Source organism: Cavia porcellus, unplaced genomic scaffold (genome assembly GCF_034190915.1).
Source record: "Cavia porcellus strain 051 isolate PalLab524CR breed Dunkin Hartley unplaced genomic scaffold, mCavPor4.1 scaffold_29, whole genome shotgun sequence".
Taxonomy (NCBI): Eukaryota; Metazoa; Chordata; class Mammalia; order Rodentia; family Caviidae; genus Cavia; species Cavia porcellus.
Window position 1 is genome coordinate 46105530 of NW_026947512.1, and position 15773 is coordinate 46121302.

At 35.4% G+C, this 15773-nt stretch overlaps 1 protein-coding gene across 1 annotated transcript in view; it reads left to right on the forward strand.

Moving 5' to 3' along the window:
• LOC100379225 (ADAM 5 protein precursor) overlaps positions 1–15773 on the forward strand; it is a 108392-nt gene that overhangs the window by 84807 nt on the left and 7812 nt on the right. Inside the window, 3 exon segments of the mRNA NM_001173099.1 lie at positions 1441–1552; positions 9829–10006; positions 10458–10508. Of these exon segments, the coding sequence (NP_001166570.1) occupies positions 1441–1552; positions 9829–10006; positions 10458–10508 (341 nt within the window).

Genomic DNA, 15773 nt, shown 5'->3' on the forward strand with positions numbered 1-15773 from the left:
TCAGCATTTCTTTCATAATGTTTGTCTTTTTTTTCTGAGAGGAGATTTCTGATCTGATGCTTCATGGAGTTGTGTCTTTACTTCAGTAGCTATCATTTCAGAAAGTTCAGTTGTGTGATTTCCAGGGTCTTCCATTTCAGTGTTTCCTGAGTTTCTTCTCAGTGGCTGGAGGTCTGAGACTGCATCTTGCTCTTTCATTTTGCCACTTTCCTCGGGGACCTGTGTGGCTGGTCAGGAACCCTCCTGATAGCCTGCACTGGGATGCTGGGCTGGGCAGAGCTTGTGTAATCCATTACTTGTGTGGATATAGGAGAGATGCACTCCCAAACTATGGCACCAGGGCCTTGTGCTGTGATGAGCACAGCTCAAAATCTCTAGGACCTGTGATTTCTCTTTGATGTACAGCTCTGGACCTCTGGGCTAGGCAGAGCTCAGCATCTCTGGGACTTGTGCTGCTGGTAGGATGTTCCCATGATGGATTTCACTGGGATGCTGAGCTGCCAGAGCTTGGATCCTCTAGGACCCATGTGGCCAGAAGGGATGCATCACCATAGTGTAGTGCTAGGGCCTTACGCCTGACTGGGTAGATTTCTGAACCTATGGTACCCACATGGTAAGGTGAGGTGCACCCCTGACTTTGGCACCAGGCTCTTGTGCCTGGCTAGGCAGAATTTAGAGCTTCCAGGACCCATGTGGTTAACCAAGATGTACCTCTGGAGTATCATACGGAGGCCTTGCACCTAATTATTCTGGTAAATAAAGTAATAAAATTTATTTAAAGGATAGAATCTGATGAATATGTGATTTTATTCATGAGTTTCTGAGTAACAAAGAGTGCTAGGTCTTAATTAGACTAGGGGACTAAAACTAAGGTCAGGGAGTTTAGTTACGAAGACTTTAAAATTCTAAAAGGGACACTGAAAACTGTTGAAATAGTAAGTGAATTAATGATGTAATAAAATGCTTTTAAAATTTTGCATAGTGTTCCAGAATACCTCTATTTGTATTGATAATGTTTGACATAAGTTTAACAACATATAAATGTGCTTATATGTAAATAAAGAAAATCATTTTAAATATTTTAATTCTGATATGAAGTTTCAAAAGGTAATCTTTGTTTAACAAAGTTTGATTATTTCTTTTTCCTTAGTGATTTAACAATTTCTTGAGGGCTGCACCTTTTGATTCTCAGATCATCAGTACATGGAATAAGTGGGATAGAAAATGTATGTTTAAATACAGTCTTACTGAGACTATTTTAAACATTCATTTAAATATTTCCAATATGCAATAAGTGAATGTATAAAAATCATTACCTTCAAGCCATAATTAGGTTTTATGCCTACTGTTGTTGTTTTTTGTTTCCATATTACAAATAAACACTTGTATATTAAAAATTGATGTTTCACAGATGGAAATTATTCCTTTTTATTAATTTAGATTTGCAACAATCTTGATAATTGTCACTGTCACAAAGGGTTTGTCCCTCCTGAATGCGCACCGAAGAAAGGACAATTTGGAAGTCTTGATGATGGCCATTTGGTAGAAACAAGTTAGTATCCTTAAAATTGCATTAATTAAATAAAACTCATAATTGAATAAATTATAGATTTGCAGGTATATTACAAAGCAACTGATGCCAACAAACATGACTTTATAAAGTGATCAAGTGAGTTCATACTGTTCTTTCTGTATCAGCACTGACATTGATAACTAAAGAAAAATTGTGTACAGTGTCAGAAAATTCCCAAAGTGGAAATTTCATTGTGTATAATTTGTCCTGTAAATTAAGATAGTTCACTGGATTGTTTCAAATACTCCTATTTTTCAATAGTGTGAGCCATCTTTTCCATATGATACTGATGCCCTTGAAAGCATTCAGTCTGACTTTTCTTCTTGTAGGCTTCATAATAGCTTTTCTGTCTGTGTTGTAAGGGCTCCAATTAAGCTTTTGAAATTTGCTCTTTTACACTTCACTTCGTTTGTTCTTGAGTAGCATTCTGAGGTCAAACAAACATGGATGAGACTGGGAAAAACTAGGGGTTGTCCTTTGTTTCATAAGGTATTGACCTTTTGGAAGATAGGGCAACAGTTGGGCCATCCACTCTACCTGCCTTCCTATGGGCCTCAGAAAGCAGTTATGAAAAGCCTTGGGCACAATTTTGTGTACTTGGATGTTATGAGGCTACCAAATTTTTAGATGCAACATACAATCAAATCACGTGTCAAGCTAAAAGAAAAGCATAATGATCTAAGATATGATATATGTGAGATGTGGAATGCATAAATTATTATTTTTACAAAACATGGAAGATACATTTATTTGAATTGCATATTTTTCTGTGTTTTCTGTCAAGTTGCATAGATATCATTGTTTAAATAAAACAAAAGGAGTAATACACTCTATGAATTAATAGTATTTCATAGTACAGCTAAACAAATGCTGTTTCTGAGAAAATTATATCAGCATTTTATAATAAAAAAACATAACTTCCCATGAAGCAGTAATTTAACTTTTAAAAAAACCTCTTTGTTGGATGTTTAAATTATATAGGCTATATTATTACATACTGTAAAAGTACTATTTACAAATGTAAGAATTTTAGAGGACATAAGTGCAATAGGAGTCATTAGATAGATATGTTCTTATACATAAATGTTCCTTTTATATATAATAAAAATCATATGCTTCTATTTGTCCTATGATTCAATCAGGTATTTTTACCTTTTATGTTTCATTATGATAACACTTCTCTGAACTGCCTGTATCTTTTAAGATGTCCTTAAAAACATATATATATATATATATAAGCAAAACTGACTAAAGTCAACTTCACAAGTAATTTCTTATCCCACATTTTAAAATAAGATTTTATGGCAGGACAATATGTTAACATAGTTCCGGTATCAGGCAACAGTGATAATCATCTTGTACACATACATATCTAAGGAATATCTCTGTCCATTTCATAAAATGAAAAATTCAGATTAAGTCTATGTACATAGAGGAAACTGAAAGTAACTTAATCTTGACTGTCAGTTTGCTCGGTCAAGAGACAGGAGGGAGCTTAGTAAAGCGTACTGCGGGGTGTGTCTCCATCGGTAATGGAGATGTGACCTTAGGGACTGTATTTCACCCTGGCCCTTTCCTTTCTTGTCACTTCTTCCATCTCTCTGTTTCTTGGATGTTACTGACCAATGCAGTAACCAAAAGCTTGCATTATGAAACTCTGTATCCCAAGCTGAGATGCTGTATCCCACTTCGTGTAATCTGTAAGATATGCAGTGTATTTAGCAGGTGAGATTTCCCTCCTTTCTGTAGTAAGATATGTATTATAGACTCAATAGAAGTTGCAAATATTTAAATTCCTAGTGGTAGCTAAATGTGGATGTAGATACATCAAGTCTGCAGTGTTTGTTCAGAATGGTAACGGTCTTTTGTTTAGAGAATGAATAATAAGATATGCTTATATCTGTTCTGTACCCAAGCTTACTCAACAATAGTTGTTTTGCCAGGACATTGTTGTCTTTTGGCAAAACAAATTACTTGATTTGGATGACAAATATCTGATTGGTTTAGAAGTACTTGATTATATTTTCCTAGACATGTGAACTTGTCATATTGCACATTCTGTTACCATATGTGCTTTCATAACCCCTTCTCCATCATGTCCAGTCCCAAATCATTTTTTTGCATATTGTGCATTGTTCCTTCCTCCTGTAACTAAAATCACAGTCATTTTGTCTAGTTTAGTGGTATTTGAGTTGTTACAGTTTTGCTAGTACAGCTGCTCCCAATTACATCATCTGAGTTGTTAATTAGCACAGCTACTGTAGTCCCAATAATGAAAACTTAAATTATATCTTAATACAAATTACAATAGTTATTCCACAGATTAAGCCAAAGATGGACTGTTAGCATTCATAAGTTCAAGGTCTTTAAATCACATTACTCAAGGTGAACCACAGATTGTGGGTTCCATAATCTATAATGACTATAGAAGATAAAAAATCTGTGCTATGTTCATTTGACACTGAAAACGTTTGCTTTTAATCCTTATATTTTTATATGGATTTTGTTCTTTTATGCTACTGTCTGTAAAAAGCCAGATAGTTCCTATCCTAGTGAGGGATTCACCAGTATGTGAGATGTTCGGTACTACAACAAGGACAGTCTTAGAAAAGCCTACGTGTATGTAACTGGTACCCTCTGGGTCCAGATGGCAGTAGGAAAGAAAGCCTTTCACTAGTGAGCCTCCACTTACTCTGCTCCAGACCTGGGGCTCATGGCTGTACCTGGAGCTCCCTCTGCTGGTGTGGTACATGGCTGCATGTTTTGCCCCTTCACTTAGAGGGCCTCGCATCTAGAATAGGAATCTCTTTATGTCTTTTGATGCTCCTGGGACTTACCATGGAAGCAATCCTTACGATCCTAATCCATTTGTCAGTATTAGGAGGCGAAAACTGTCTTAAGGAGCCCAGGTTTTGTTATTTCTCTTGTTCTATTGATTTTGAACCTCACTGATTTATATTAATAGGATAAGCCTGGAAAGTCCTCAAATTATGGATTATATGTGGTATTATTATTTGTAGTTAGATGCACTATCAACTCTTGTACTACTTTATGGACATTTTCAAAGAATGCTAAAAACAAACACACACATTAGTACATGTACGCACACACCCACACATATATACAACTGTAAACATAAACATAATATTTGAGTGCTTATGGATATGAGAACCCATTTTTGCAAATTCTATAATCTAAATACACATATTTCAAACATTTATTTGTCTACTTATGTAGAATTTTCGTCTCTTCTTTGGTGGTGCTGGGGATTGAGCCCAAGTCCTCACAAATGCTAACTATGTGCTCTGCCACAGAATTAATTCCCCAGCCATAATGTAAAATTATAAAAAGTATGTTTTAATCTCACATTATATTTTTCTTTTAATACTTTTTATGTAATCCTAACCTACCAGAGATTACCACTAATAATTTCATACATTATTCCTATTTTCAAGGATTACTATTAGTCTTTTTAATATTTGACAAGTATAAGAGGCCGAAAAGTGATATTCTGCTTACAGTTCCTCAATTCTGTGAGGCCTTCTTTTTCCTTTACGATTATAAGAGATGTGTAATTCTGCCACTTGACGTGTAGTAACCTTGTCAATCTACTCTCTTGGTTTGTTTGATTTTTTTATAGCACACACACAAATGTCCATTTTTAATTATGGTAAATTGCACATTGCAGTGGTTTCCATTTTAATAATTTAGTATAAAGTTCAGTGGCATTAAGTAAATTATTGTTTTACATTTATGTGCAACCACATCCTTCTTCAGAAATGTTTCAGTCTTATAAAACTGATGCTCTATACCAGCGGTGGGAACCTACGGCCTGCCTGCCAGAGAGGGCTGTTTGTTACATCACTGAAAGCTCTAAAGGGTTCTCCATCACTGCTGCCAGTTAAACACCAAGTGCCCATTCCTTGGCTTCTCAGATCCTGGAACCTACCATTTTGCTTTTTCTCTGTAAATTTTTCTACTCTACTTGTCTTACATAGTTAGAATCATACAGTACTTGTCATTTTGTGACTTGTCTATTTGTTATGGTTTGTGTCTAGATGTCACCCCAAAGTCTCACGCAGTCATAGGGCTTTTTTAGGAGTAGCTGAGCCTGGAATGTGTGGTTGATTCCTAGTGCAATGCTGGGACCACAGGACACTGGAATTAAGGGTGTTTGATTGGATTGGTGGATTTTGCTTTTGTTGCCTTCTGCTACTATGAACTGTTGCCTCTTGGCCATGTAACCCTGCCTTGGAGCCAAGGAATTATGGACTGAAACCTCGACAAACTGCGAGCTAAATAAATCTTTCCTCCTTTTACTTTGGGTGTCGGACACTTTATCTCAGCAGTGAGAAAAGTGACAAACACATGTGTTTCACTTGGTATGGTGTCCTTAATATTCAGACACGTTACAGCATGTTTCAGAACTTCACTGACCTTTAAAGGTTACATAATATTCTTGAATGGTTACACATTTTGTTTATGTACTCATTTGTTGACAGACGCAAGTTATTTTTACATTTTGATTATTATGAATAATGACTATGATCACATGTTTATAAATACTAGGCATAGTAAAAATGTGTGTGAAATGCTCGTTGCCATCGCTCTGCCTCACATTACTCCCGCCCTGGGAATACATTTAAACCCTAGTTCTTGTCATTTCTGAGGCAGGACTCAGGATCTTCCATTTTGCTTGTCTTTATGACATGTGATCAAAAGTGCAGAAATGGAAAGGCAGGCTTGGAAAACACATGGCAGTGCATCCTTGTCCGTCTCACTCACTGGATCCGGTACTGCGCAAATTCTGGCTCTTACTCAAAGTCAACATCAACAGCAAAGATAGATGTTCCTTTGAGACACTAGGACATTGAGGCAGTCAGAAGAGCGTGACTAAAAACACCCGTGAAAGCGGACTTCACAAAATGGCAAGAATGAAGAGATGAATTATGTGCTCCAAGTGAGGGACAGTGTGGGTATTAATGGCAGTGTGTCTTAACGGTATTAAATTGTTTTCAAAAATTAAAAATTAAACACGCACCAATGTTTTCACTTACACCTGCCATATGTCAAGACTTTATGTTCAGTTCTTTTGAGCATTTGCCCAGAAGTGAAATTTTTAGATCATCTAGTGATTTTATTTGGAAATTTTTGAGGAATACTCTGCTACTTGACAGCAGTCGCTGCATTTTGCACTCTCCCCTCATGATCAAGTTTCTCCACGTCCTTGCCTGCACGTGTTCTGTGTTAGCCGGCTTCCTGATAAGTGGGAAGTGGTGTCTATTTGTGTTTTTATTTCTCTGTAGGTACTGAAGCAGTTCTAGAAGCATTTTTTATGGATCAGGAATTATTGTTTTAATTTTTAAGTCTGTTATAATTTTTTTGAAAATTGGTATGAGAAGAAGATATTTTCTGTCTGTCACATTGCTTCTTAAATATAGAAAGCCTACTGAGTTTTGGGTGTAAATTGTGTCAATGAAATGTTACTATTTTTAGAAAACTTTTAGGTAATGTTTCTGGTTTGACAATGTTTAAATGATGTAAAATACAATTAATTGCCCCATTTTTAAAATAATAATTTATCTCTCCATCTCTTCGGTTACTGTCCTTTCCTTTATCCTCTCTCCCTTTCCCATTTTACAATTTCAATGGATAATTCATTCAGAAATTTAAAAATCATGAAAATGATATTCATTATTTTATTCTTTGGAAAAATCTCTAGTTTTTATCATAAAAACTCCTACCTTTTATGAAACATATTTTGCTTAGAAAATATTCATTCCTTCTAAGTAGTTTTTAAAAATAAATATATTTTTAGATTCATATATAGCATCTATTGAAATGATCATATATTATCTTTGAAACTTTTAAATATGACATTGTTATTTTTCGCTCTGCAGCTCTTGAGATCATTGGTCGTGAATGTGGTTGAGAAAAAACTTTATAGGAAATTCAAAACTATTTTTTCCTCCATAGAATATCCTGGACTTTAAGTGTTATTGTACATTCCTTCTTAAAACACACCATATTGGTCTTTTGGTCTTTCAGGCTACCATAATTAAATGCTGCAAGCAAAGGGTTCTTTCTTGGTACCAGGGATGTAACTCAACTATCGCATGGTTGCCAGGCAGGCGCTTGTGCTGCTGAGCCAAATCCTTACCCCTCAAGCCAGGCATCTTAACATACATTTATTTTCTAACTTCTGGACGCTCAAAGTCCATATTGAAGGTGCTGGCAAATTTGGTGTCAGACGAAGGCTCTTTTCTTGCTTTGCAGAAAGGCTTCTGACTACATCTTTACGTGACCTCTCCTGTGCATGTGTGTGAAGGAGAATTTCTTGTTTGCCTTCTAAGGACAGCATTGCTATCAGGCGAGAGCCTACCCTAAGACTTCATTTAACCTTAATTACCTTCCACAGCCCCATTTCCTGATACCATTGCACTGGGGATTGGGACTTCCAGATATGAGTTTAGAAGGTGACAGTTTTATCCATAATATTATACAATGTGAACCCAAAAATTCTTGCCTTTCTTACGTGCAAAGTGAGTTTCTATCCCAACATCCCTCCAAATATTCACTCATTCCAGCCAGTCGGAAGTCCATAGTATAAGTGAGATCTAAAGTATGATTCTATGTAAGATGAAAATTCTTCAAAGCTGTGACTCTGTGAAACCAAACAAGTGATTGTGAAGTACAATGGCGAGATGGACCTATGTAGGCTGTGTACTCCAAAGAGGAATGGTGGGAAGGAAGGAAGGGTTCCGGGTCCCAAGCAAGTCCACACCTACAAGGTAAAGAGTAAAATAAGGGCAAACTTTTTGGAGAAGGGAAAAGTGGGATCAAAGAGTGAGAAGTGGAGGGGAAAGGGGATAAAAATGTTGAACATATGTCAATTACTTACCATTTCCCCAAAATGAACATAACTATTATGTAATCCAAATGAAAAAGAAAAAAAAGCTAGCAAGGCAGGATCCGTTGAATCTTGAAACTTGAGAGTGGTAACACTTAGCGTTGTGTTTCCCCCTCTGCCCTTGATGACAGGCCATGACTCCGCTCCTTCAGTTCTGGAGAGCTGCCCCATCCGTGCTGTCTTTGTAATGGTTCTACTTACGATGCACTGCGTTGCGGCATCCAGGGCCACAGACACAGAAGAGGGGTCCCCTTCCTCTGAAACCAAGGGGAGGCTGCTGTGCCTCCTTGGTTTGTAGGGGTGATGGCAGCCCCAGTGATTATGGAGGTACCTGCCAGCTCACTCTTCTCCTTTCTTAAAAGATACATCATTTTCGTAGCCAGGTAGCTCTGCTATCCCAGTCTGAACCCTTGAACCAGAGTGACAGCGCTTCTGCTGGTATAAATCTTATCTCTTCTGGTTAATCCGTATTCCTGACTCCTGCTGAGATGGCTGATTTAACCCATGGTTCATACCTATTACATCTTCATCAAATGATTTTCAGACCATTTTTGGTATTAACTACAGAGTATGTTTTGTTGCTTTGTGAAATATGGATAAGATGAAAATTGCTCCACAATTGCTTTTTAATCCATCTCATCCCTTTGGCATTTTAACATAAGTGATCTGGAAGACACGAGTCATGGCTTCGACATTTTGCTTAGAAATCGTGGCTATCTGTACAATTTCGGAACTGAGTTCCATCCTCCACAGAACATTAGAATATCATTTAGCCAAGGTTTTTTTTTTAATTTTGTCATGGACATAATCTTTTATTTCTTGTCGAATAACATGTTCCTTTTTTCTTCTGTCTGAGCCTGGAAGCCTCTTTAATATTCATATTCGGCCAACATTCTGTTCATGATTGTTTATGTATTCTCGAAGAAGATGGAAGCTTTCTTTCCAGCCCTCTCTCCTCTCTTGGCCCTCTCCAGAACCAATGCGTATACAACAGTCCTTTCATGGTAACATAGGCTTTTTCAGCATGCACCTTATAACTACTCCAGTCTTTAACCAGTATTAACCAGTTCAAAGCAACTTCTGCAGGGTGAGTGAGCAAGTTGGAAAAAAGATTAAATAAATTTGCAAATATTATACAATCTAATGAGTTAAAAAATATCAGTAAAACATGAGTAATGGCATATTTATATACATTGGTTAGGTATTTTTTATTGTTCTCATAATGTAATCATCATATATGGATGTTTAATGCTTGGGGATGATGTTGGTAATGCTATCCTTTTTACCTTTTAATTTGGCTAATGAAGTGTCTAAGACAATTTAGAATCAATATTTTCCATTCCAGCAAAAACAAGTGGATTTCGTAAAATTAACATGAGGAGAGGATATGTTGTTCTCTCAACAAAAAGATTTCAACTCATTTTCTACATTGGTATACCTGTGATAATTATTGTTGCTGCTATTTTAATAAAGCAGAATCAATTGGGAAAGTTGTTCTGCAGAGGGGAAAAAGAGCACATGAGGTATGTGTATACATATATGTTTATATATATATGTAAATAATGTGTCTGCATATTTACTCATTAATGTTGAATAAGTCAAAACTAGTAAGTATGTTTTATTAGGAATATCTAAGACTATAGACAAGGCAATATTAGGAAAATTACAGAGATACATTTGAAGCTGATTTAATGTTCACTGTTTTCCAGTCTTATTCATCACGAAAACCACTCAGTATGCCACCAGAATCCCTGTAGGAGGCGATCTGTCTGCCATGCAGGTTTCGTTAGCTTCCTAAGTCACTGAGCCAGTCAAAATAGCCATGTAGCCAATGGGCTTAATAATAAGTGGCACTGTAAATCAAGGAAGAAATATAAGGGATGCTGTTAGCTTAAAGAAGAGCTTTCAAATAGTCCTCTAACATGAGATTTAAGATTTTCTCAACCTTAAAACTGATTTTTATCAATTTTATAGTTCTGTGTCAGAAGATGGAAGCAGGAGCGTCACGTTATCTGCCACCGAAAGGTAAATGTAGAATATACAAATGTAAAAGAAGGTGTGTGCTACCATCCTAGCATCTATAAATATATAAATTGTTCTTTGTTTTTAGCATTGGCAGGAAAAATTTTTATTTTGGTGGGATTTTGTTGTCGTATGAACAGATGCTGGCTACCGGGGCTTCTTATGCACTTAACAGTTATGCTATTGTAGCAAACATTGCTGTTATTAATATAGAGTCTTGGGATTCATTTGCTTTCCTGTTTTATATCGTCTCAAAAAGTAAATTGAGAGCTCAGATTGTGGAAGAATTAGACAATCAAATAAAGTGACTTCGTTTTTATAACATTGGATAACCCCTCTTGCATGTTAGTACACAATATTTCCCTTTTGAAAAGGTAGACAGGAATGTATATTTTACTTACCAGTCAAGATTATCTTTCAAGTTTTTTCTGCATCATTGCAGTATAAAGTTATGTGCTGACCATGCAACATCATTTAGTAAATACTATATTGACACAAATATCTGAACTGAGAATTATGTGAGAGGCACTGTCAATTATAGTTATCCTAATTCTATTGTCAAGGCAGACGTTTTAAAATCTATACAACACAGGTACGTCTCTCCTTTCTAAAACAAAACTACATTTGATCCTAAAGTTTTAATCGCAAGGAGATGCATGTTATAGAACAGACAATAATGAAAAATGTATTTATTACTCCTATAATTAATTTACTATAAAACAGTAATTACACTCAAATTTAGTGTGTAGAAAAAAAGGATAAAGAAACATGTAAGAATAAAAATAAAAATACACAAAGACAAAAACTGAGTATTTGGACATACTCAAAATTTATAAAAAATAACTGAACAGGTAAAAATAAAAAGAGAATTGATAAAATTATTAATACCAGCTCATAAAATGTAATCTTAAGAATGTTCTGGACGTAAGAACAATTTAAGGTCAATAAATTTAAGTTTTTAGATAATATACAATTCATTATCTCTCTCCCTTATGCATCTTTTTTTGTTTGTAAAATGTAATAATGTGGAATAAAATATAAGTAAGATTGTATCCCCTTAAGATATAGAAGTTGTAATTTACGATCTACCACAAAGTTACTACTTGACATGCTGTTTTCAAGGAATACTTTAAAAGCATAAAACCTAAGCCAAATTCAGTCAAAATTTCCTGTCACAAAAGCTTGTACTTAATTGGGGAAATAAGATACAATACCAAACAGCATCAATAAAAGAGAATGTGCAGTATAACTCTCTAATCTAACATGACAATATTGCAAAGTCATGGGGCAAAAACCATGGGTAAATAAAAATTAATCAATAATTTCATACTAAGATATAAGGAACTGAGAAAAATAACTCAAACCATTACATTCCCCAAATATTTAAGTAAGAATACCAGTTATTCTTAAGCAGAGAATGAAAAAACCCATTTTCTAAAGTTGCTTCATAAGAGCAGCCTAATTTAGATACCAAAAGGAACTGCCAGAAAGTAAAAGCACAGATGGATTTTTGATTACAGATTCAACAATTCTAGATAAAACATTTCTAAAAAGAACCCAGTTAATATTATATAGGCTAATACAATCTAAGAATATTCATTTTACATCTTTTCATGAGGATAATTTAGAAATGGCAAGCTGGTTTAAAATAAGAATTACCTTATTAAGAATAATAAAAAAGCCTGAACAGTTTTATACATGAAGAAAAATTGATTGTAAAAATTCCCAGTTAACCAGACACCAAAAACATCCTTGTCAGATGAAGACACATTGTAATATTTTTATTTGACAGAAATTGCCATACCTGAAGCAATGTGTGAACTCAAATATTATCATGATGGAGAATAATACCTGTTTGCCTGTTTCTCAGTCTGGTTTCAACCATATCATTTCTTAAGTACTCTAACAAGCTCTTATAATATTCTGAGTTCACTGTAGAGTCCTGGGTACAAACTCAGCTCCTACAATTCCGTCAAAGTAAAAAAAAAAAAAAAAAAAACACAATAATATCACCTTGATGCTGTGTCTTGATCAGCATGCTTTTGATTTCTACTGACAATTCTGTACCTTAGTCTCAGGGTGATAACCAGAGACCCAACTTTCATCCTTTCTGATGATTTGTCTCCAAAAACCTGGGTTCTGAAGTGCTGTGACCACACAAGTCCAATGGAACACATTGTTCGCAATCCACAATTTAAGGCGCACTTTAAAACACATTTTCTTCTTGTTGCTTATCATCTCTCCTTTATTTTACCCTTTTATTTGTTTATGTGTTTATTTATTTAATTTTTATATTTTGGGCTTCTCATACAGGAGAGATCATGTGATATTCAACTTTCTCCGTCTGATTTATTTTACTTAGCATTATGGTCCAAAGTTCTACCTGTTTTCCTGCAAAAGATCTGACTTCACTTTTCTTTTTTCTGAGTGTTGTTTACCCACATGCAGGTCATGCATGTTCAGGTGTGAGGATGCATTTTACATACTAAGTGTCCTAGTATGCAGCCCTCTCCTTTATCCTTAACTCGAGGTGAGGAAGGGTCACAGACTCCCGCTGGAGTTCTGGCACCAACCCGAGTCAGGCTGCTTATCATTTCTCCCTGCTTTTCCCCCTAATTGCTCTCTCTAGGAAGGATTTCAGGCTGGCTAGTCAGGATTTTCCCGAAACCTCCCTGGGCCTTTCCCTGCCCACCTGCCCCACTTTCCCTGCAGTTGCAGTTCACATTTATTTATCTTGTGTATTACTTAATAATTTAGAGTAGTTGTAGTTATTTTTGACCATTTTGACTTTAACCTTTATACTAGGTTTAGAGAATTAATACACTATTATTCTACTAATGAATTATGAATTTGAGTATGGCTTTTCTATTAATGAATTTTATACTTTCATATCGATTTATATTATTGTCTTATTCTTTTTAAAATTTTTTTATTTGAAAGAGATTAAGAAAAAGAGGACATAACAAAGCAGATCAGATCAGAACAATGCAAACAACACAGCATTTTACCACGACAACCCATAATTAACAGTAACTACCATAATGTCTCTTTCTATGAAACAGTTGAGTATAGCTTCATATATGATAGTATCAAACATAACAAAACAGTATAAAACCATTCAAGAGACTGAAAGCATTACAGGGCTTTCAGAACCAAATAGCAGAGAACAAACAATGGCTACTATATTATCTCATTTTCCATAGAAAATTTGTTTATACTATCACACAAAATAAAATCCAATAAGATATAATACAGTAGACCCAATGGAAACAGAAGAACAAAAGCATAGTAGGACTTCAGAGTCAGATGATATTAAATCAGCACTGGCTATTATAATGTCTTGTTTTCTTCAAAATAGCTGTTCATACTATCACAGATAGTAAAATCAAACAAACCAGGATAAAACCAATCCAAATAATAGATGCAAGCACTATAAGGCTTCAAAGCAATGTAATGGGGAATCATGATTACCATAAACTCTTATGCACTTTTACCATTTCTTACACTAGGGAGATGATACGGTATTTATACATGTGAGTTTGATTTATTTCACTTATGAGTATGGTCTCAAGTTGCATCCATTTATATATAAAATATCTCAAATGTGATCATTCTTTATAGCTGAGTAGTACTCCATTGTATAAAAATACCACAACTTTTTAATCCCTTCCTCAGTTGACGGACACTTAGATTGTTTCCAAGATGTCGCTATTACAAATTGTGCTGCTATAAACATGGGCACACATATATCACTTTGATATGATGTTTTCAGTTCTTTGGGGAAATATGCCTAAAAGTGGAATAGCTGGGTCAAATGGGACTTCCAATCTCATCTTTTTGAGGAGTCTCCAGACTGATCTCCACAGTGGTTGCACCAGTCTACACTCCCACCAACAGTGCAGGAGAGTTCCTTTTTCCCCACAGCCTCACCAGCACTCGTTGTTGGTAGTTTTCTTGATCCTGGCCATTCTTTCTGGAGTAAGATGGAATCTCAGGGTGGTTTTTATTTGCATTTATCTAATGACCAATGATGATGAATATTTTTTCATGTATTTATTTGCCATTTGTATTTCTTCATCTGAGAACTGTGTATTCCTCTCTGATGCCCGTTTTTGGATTGGGTCTTTGAATTTTGGGGGTCTGATTTTTTAAAATTCTTTATATGTTTTAGACAGAAGTCCTTTGTCTGAGGGACAGTTCACTAAGATTTTTTCCCAGTTTGTGGATTTTCTTTTCACTATGCTGGAGATTTCTTTTGACATGCAGAAACTTTTTAATAAGATGTGATCCAAGTTATTGATTCTAGGAAGTATTTCCCATGTGATTTGATTCCTGTTCAGGAATTCTCTACCTACCCCTATGTATTCAAGGTTTTTACCCAATGTGTCTTCCAAGAGATTTAGTGTTTCTGGTTTAATATTCAGATCTTTGAACCATTTAGATTTTAGTTTAGTATATGGTGATAGGCATGGGTCTAGTTTTAGTTTTCGGCATGTGGAGATCCAATTTTTCCAGCACCATTTATTAAAGAGACTCATTCTTCTAGTGAACATGTTTGGCCCCTTTATCAAAAATAAGGTGGTTGAGTGTGTTTGTAGTTGTGGTTGTATCTTCTAATCTATTCCTTTGACCTTCAGATCACTTTTTATTCCAGTACCATGTTGATTTTATTACAGTTGCTTTGTAGTATAACTTCAAGTCAGGGACTGTGATGCCTCCTGCCCTGCCTTTGCTGCTTAGAGCTGCCTTTCCTATTCTAGGTCACTTCTGGTTCCAGATGAATTTTAAGAGACATTTCTCTAGATCTATGAGGTATGTTGATGGCATTTCTATCAGGATTGCATTAAATCTGTATAACAGTTTTGGGAGAATGGTCATTTTTACAATATTCATTCTTCCTATCCATGAACTGTCTTTCCATTTTCTGAGATCCTCTTCAAGTTATTTTTTCAGGGTATTATGATTTCCCCTGTACAGATCTTTTACTTCTTTCGTGAGATTAATTCCTAGGTATTTCATTTTTTTTTGGATACTAGTGTGAAGGGCGTGGCTTCTCTTATTTCTCTCTCAGTGATTTTGATGTTAGTGTATAGAAATGCTATTGATTTATTTATTATATCTAGGAGCTTTCAATGGAGTTTTGGGGGTATTCTATGTAGAGTATCATGTCATCTGCAAATAGTGATAATTTAACTTCCCCTTTTCCTACCTTTGCCCCTTTTATTTATCTCTCTCTTATCTAATTTAGTATTTCCAGTACTATATTGA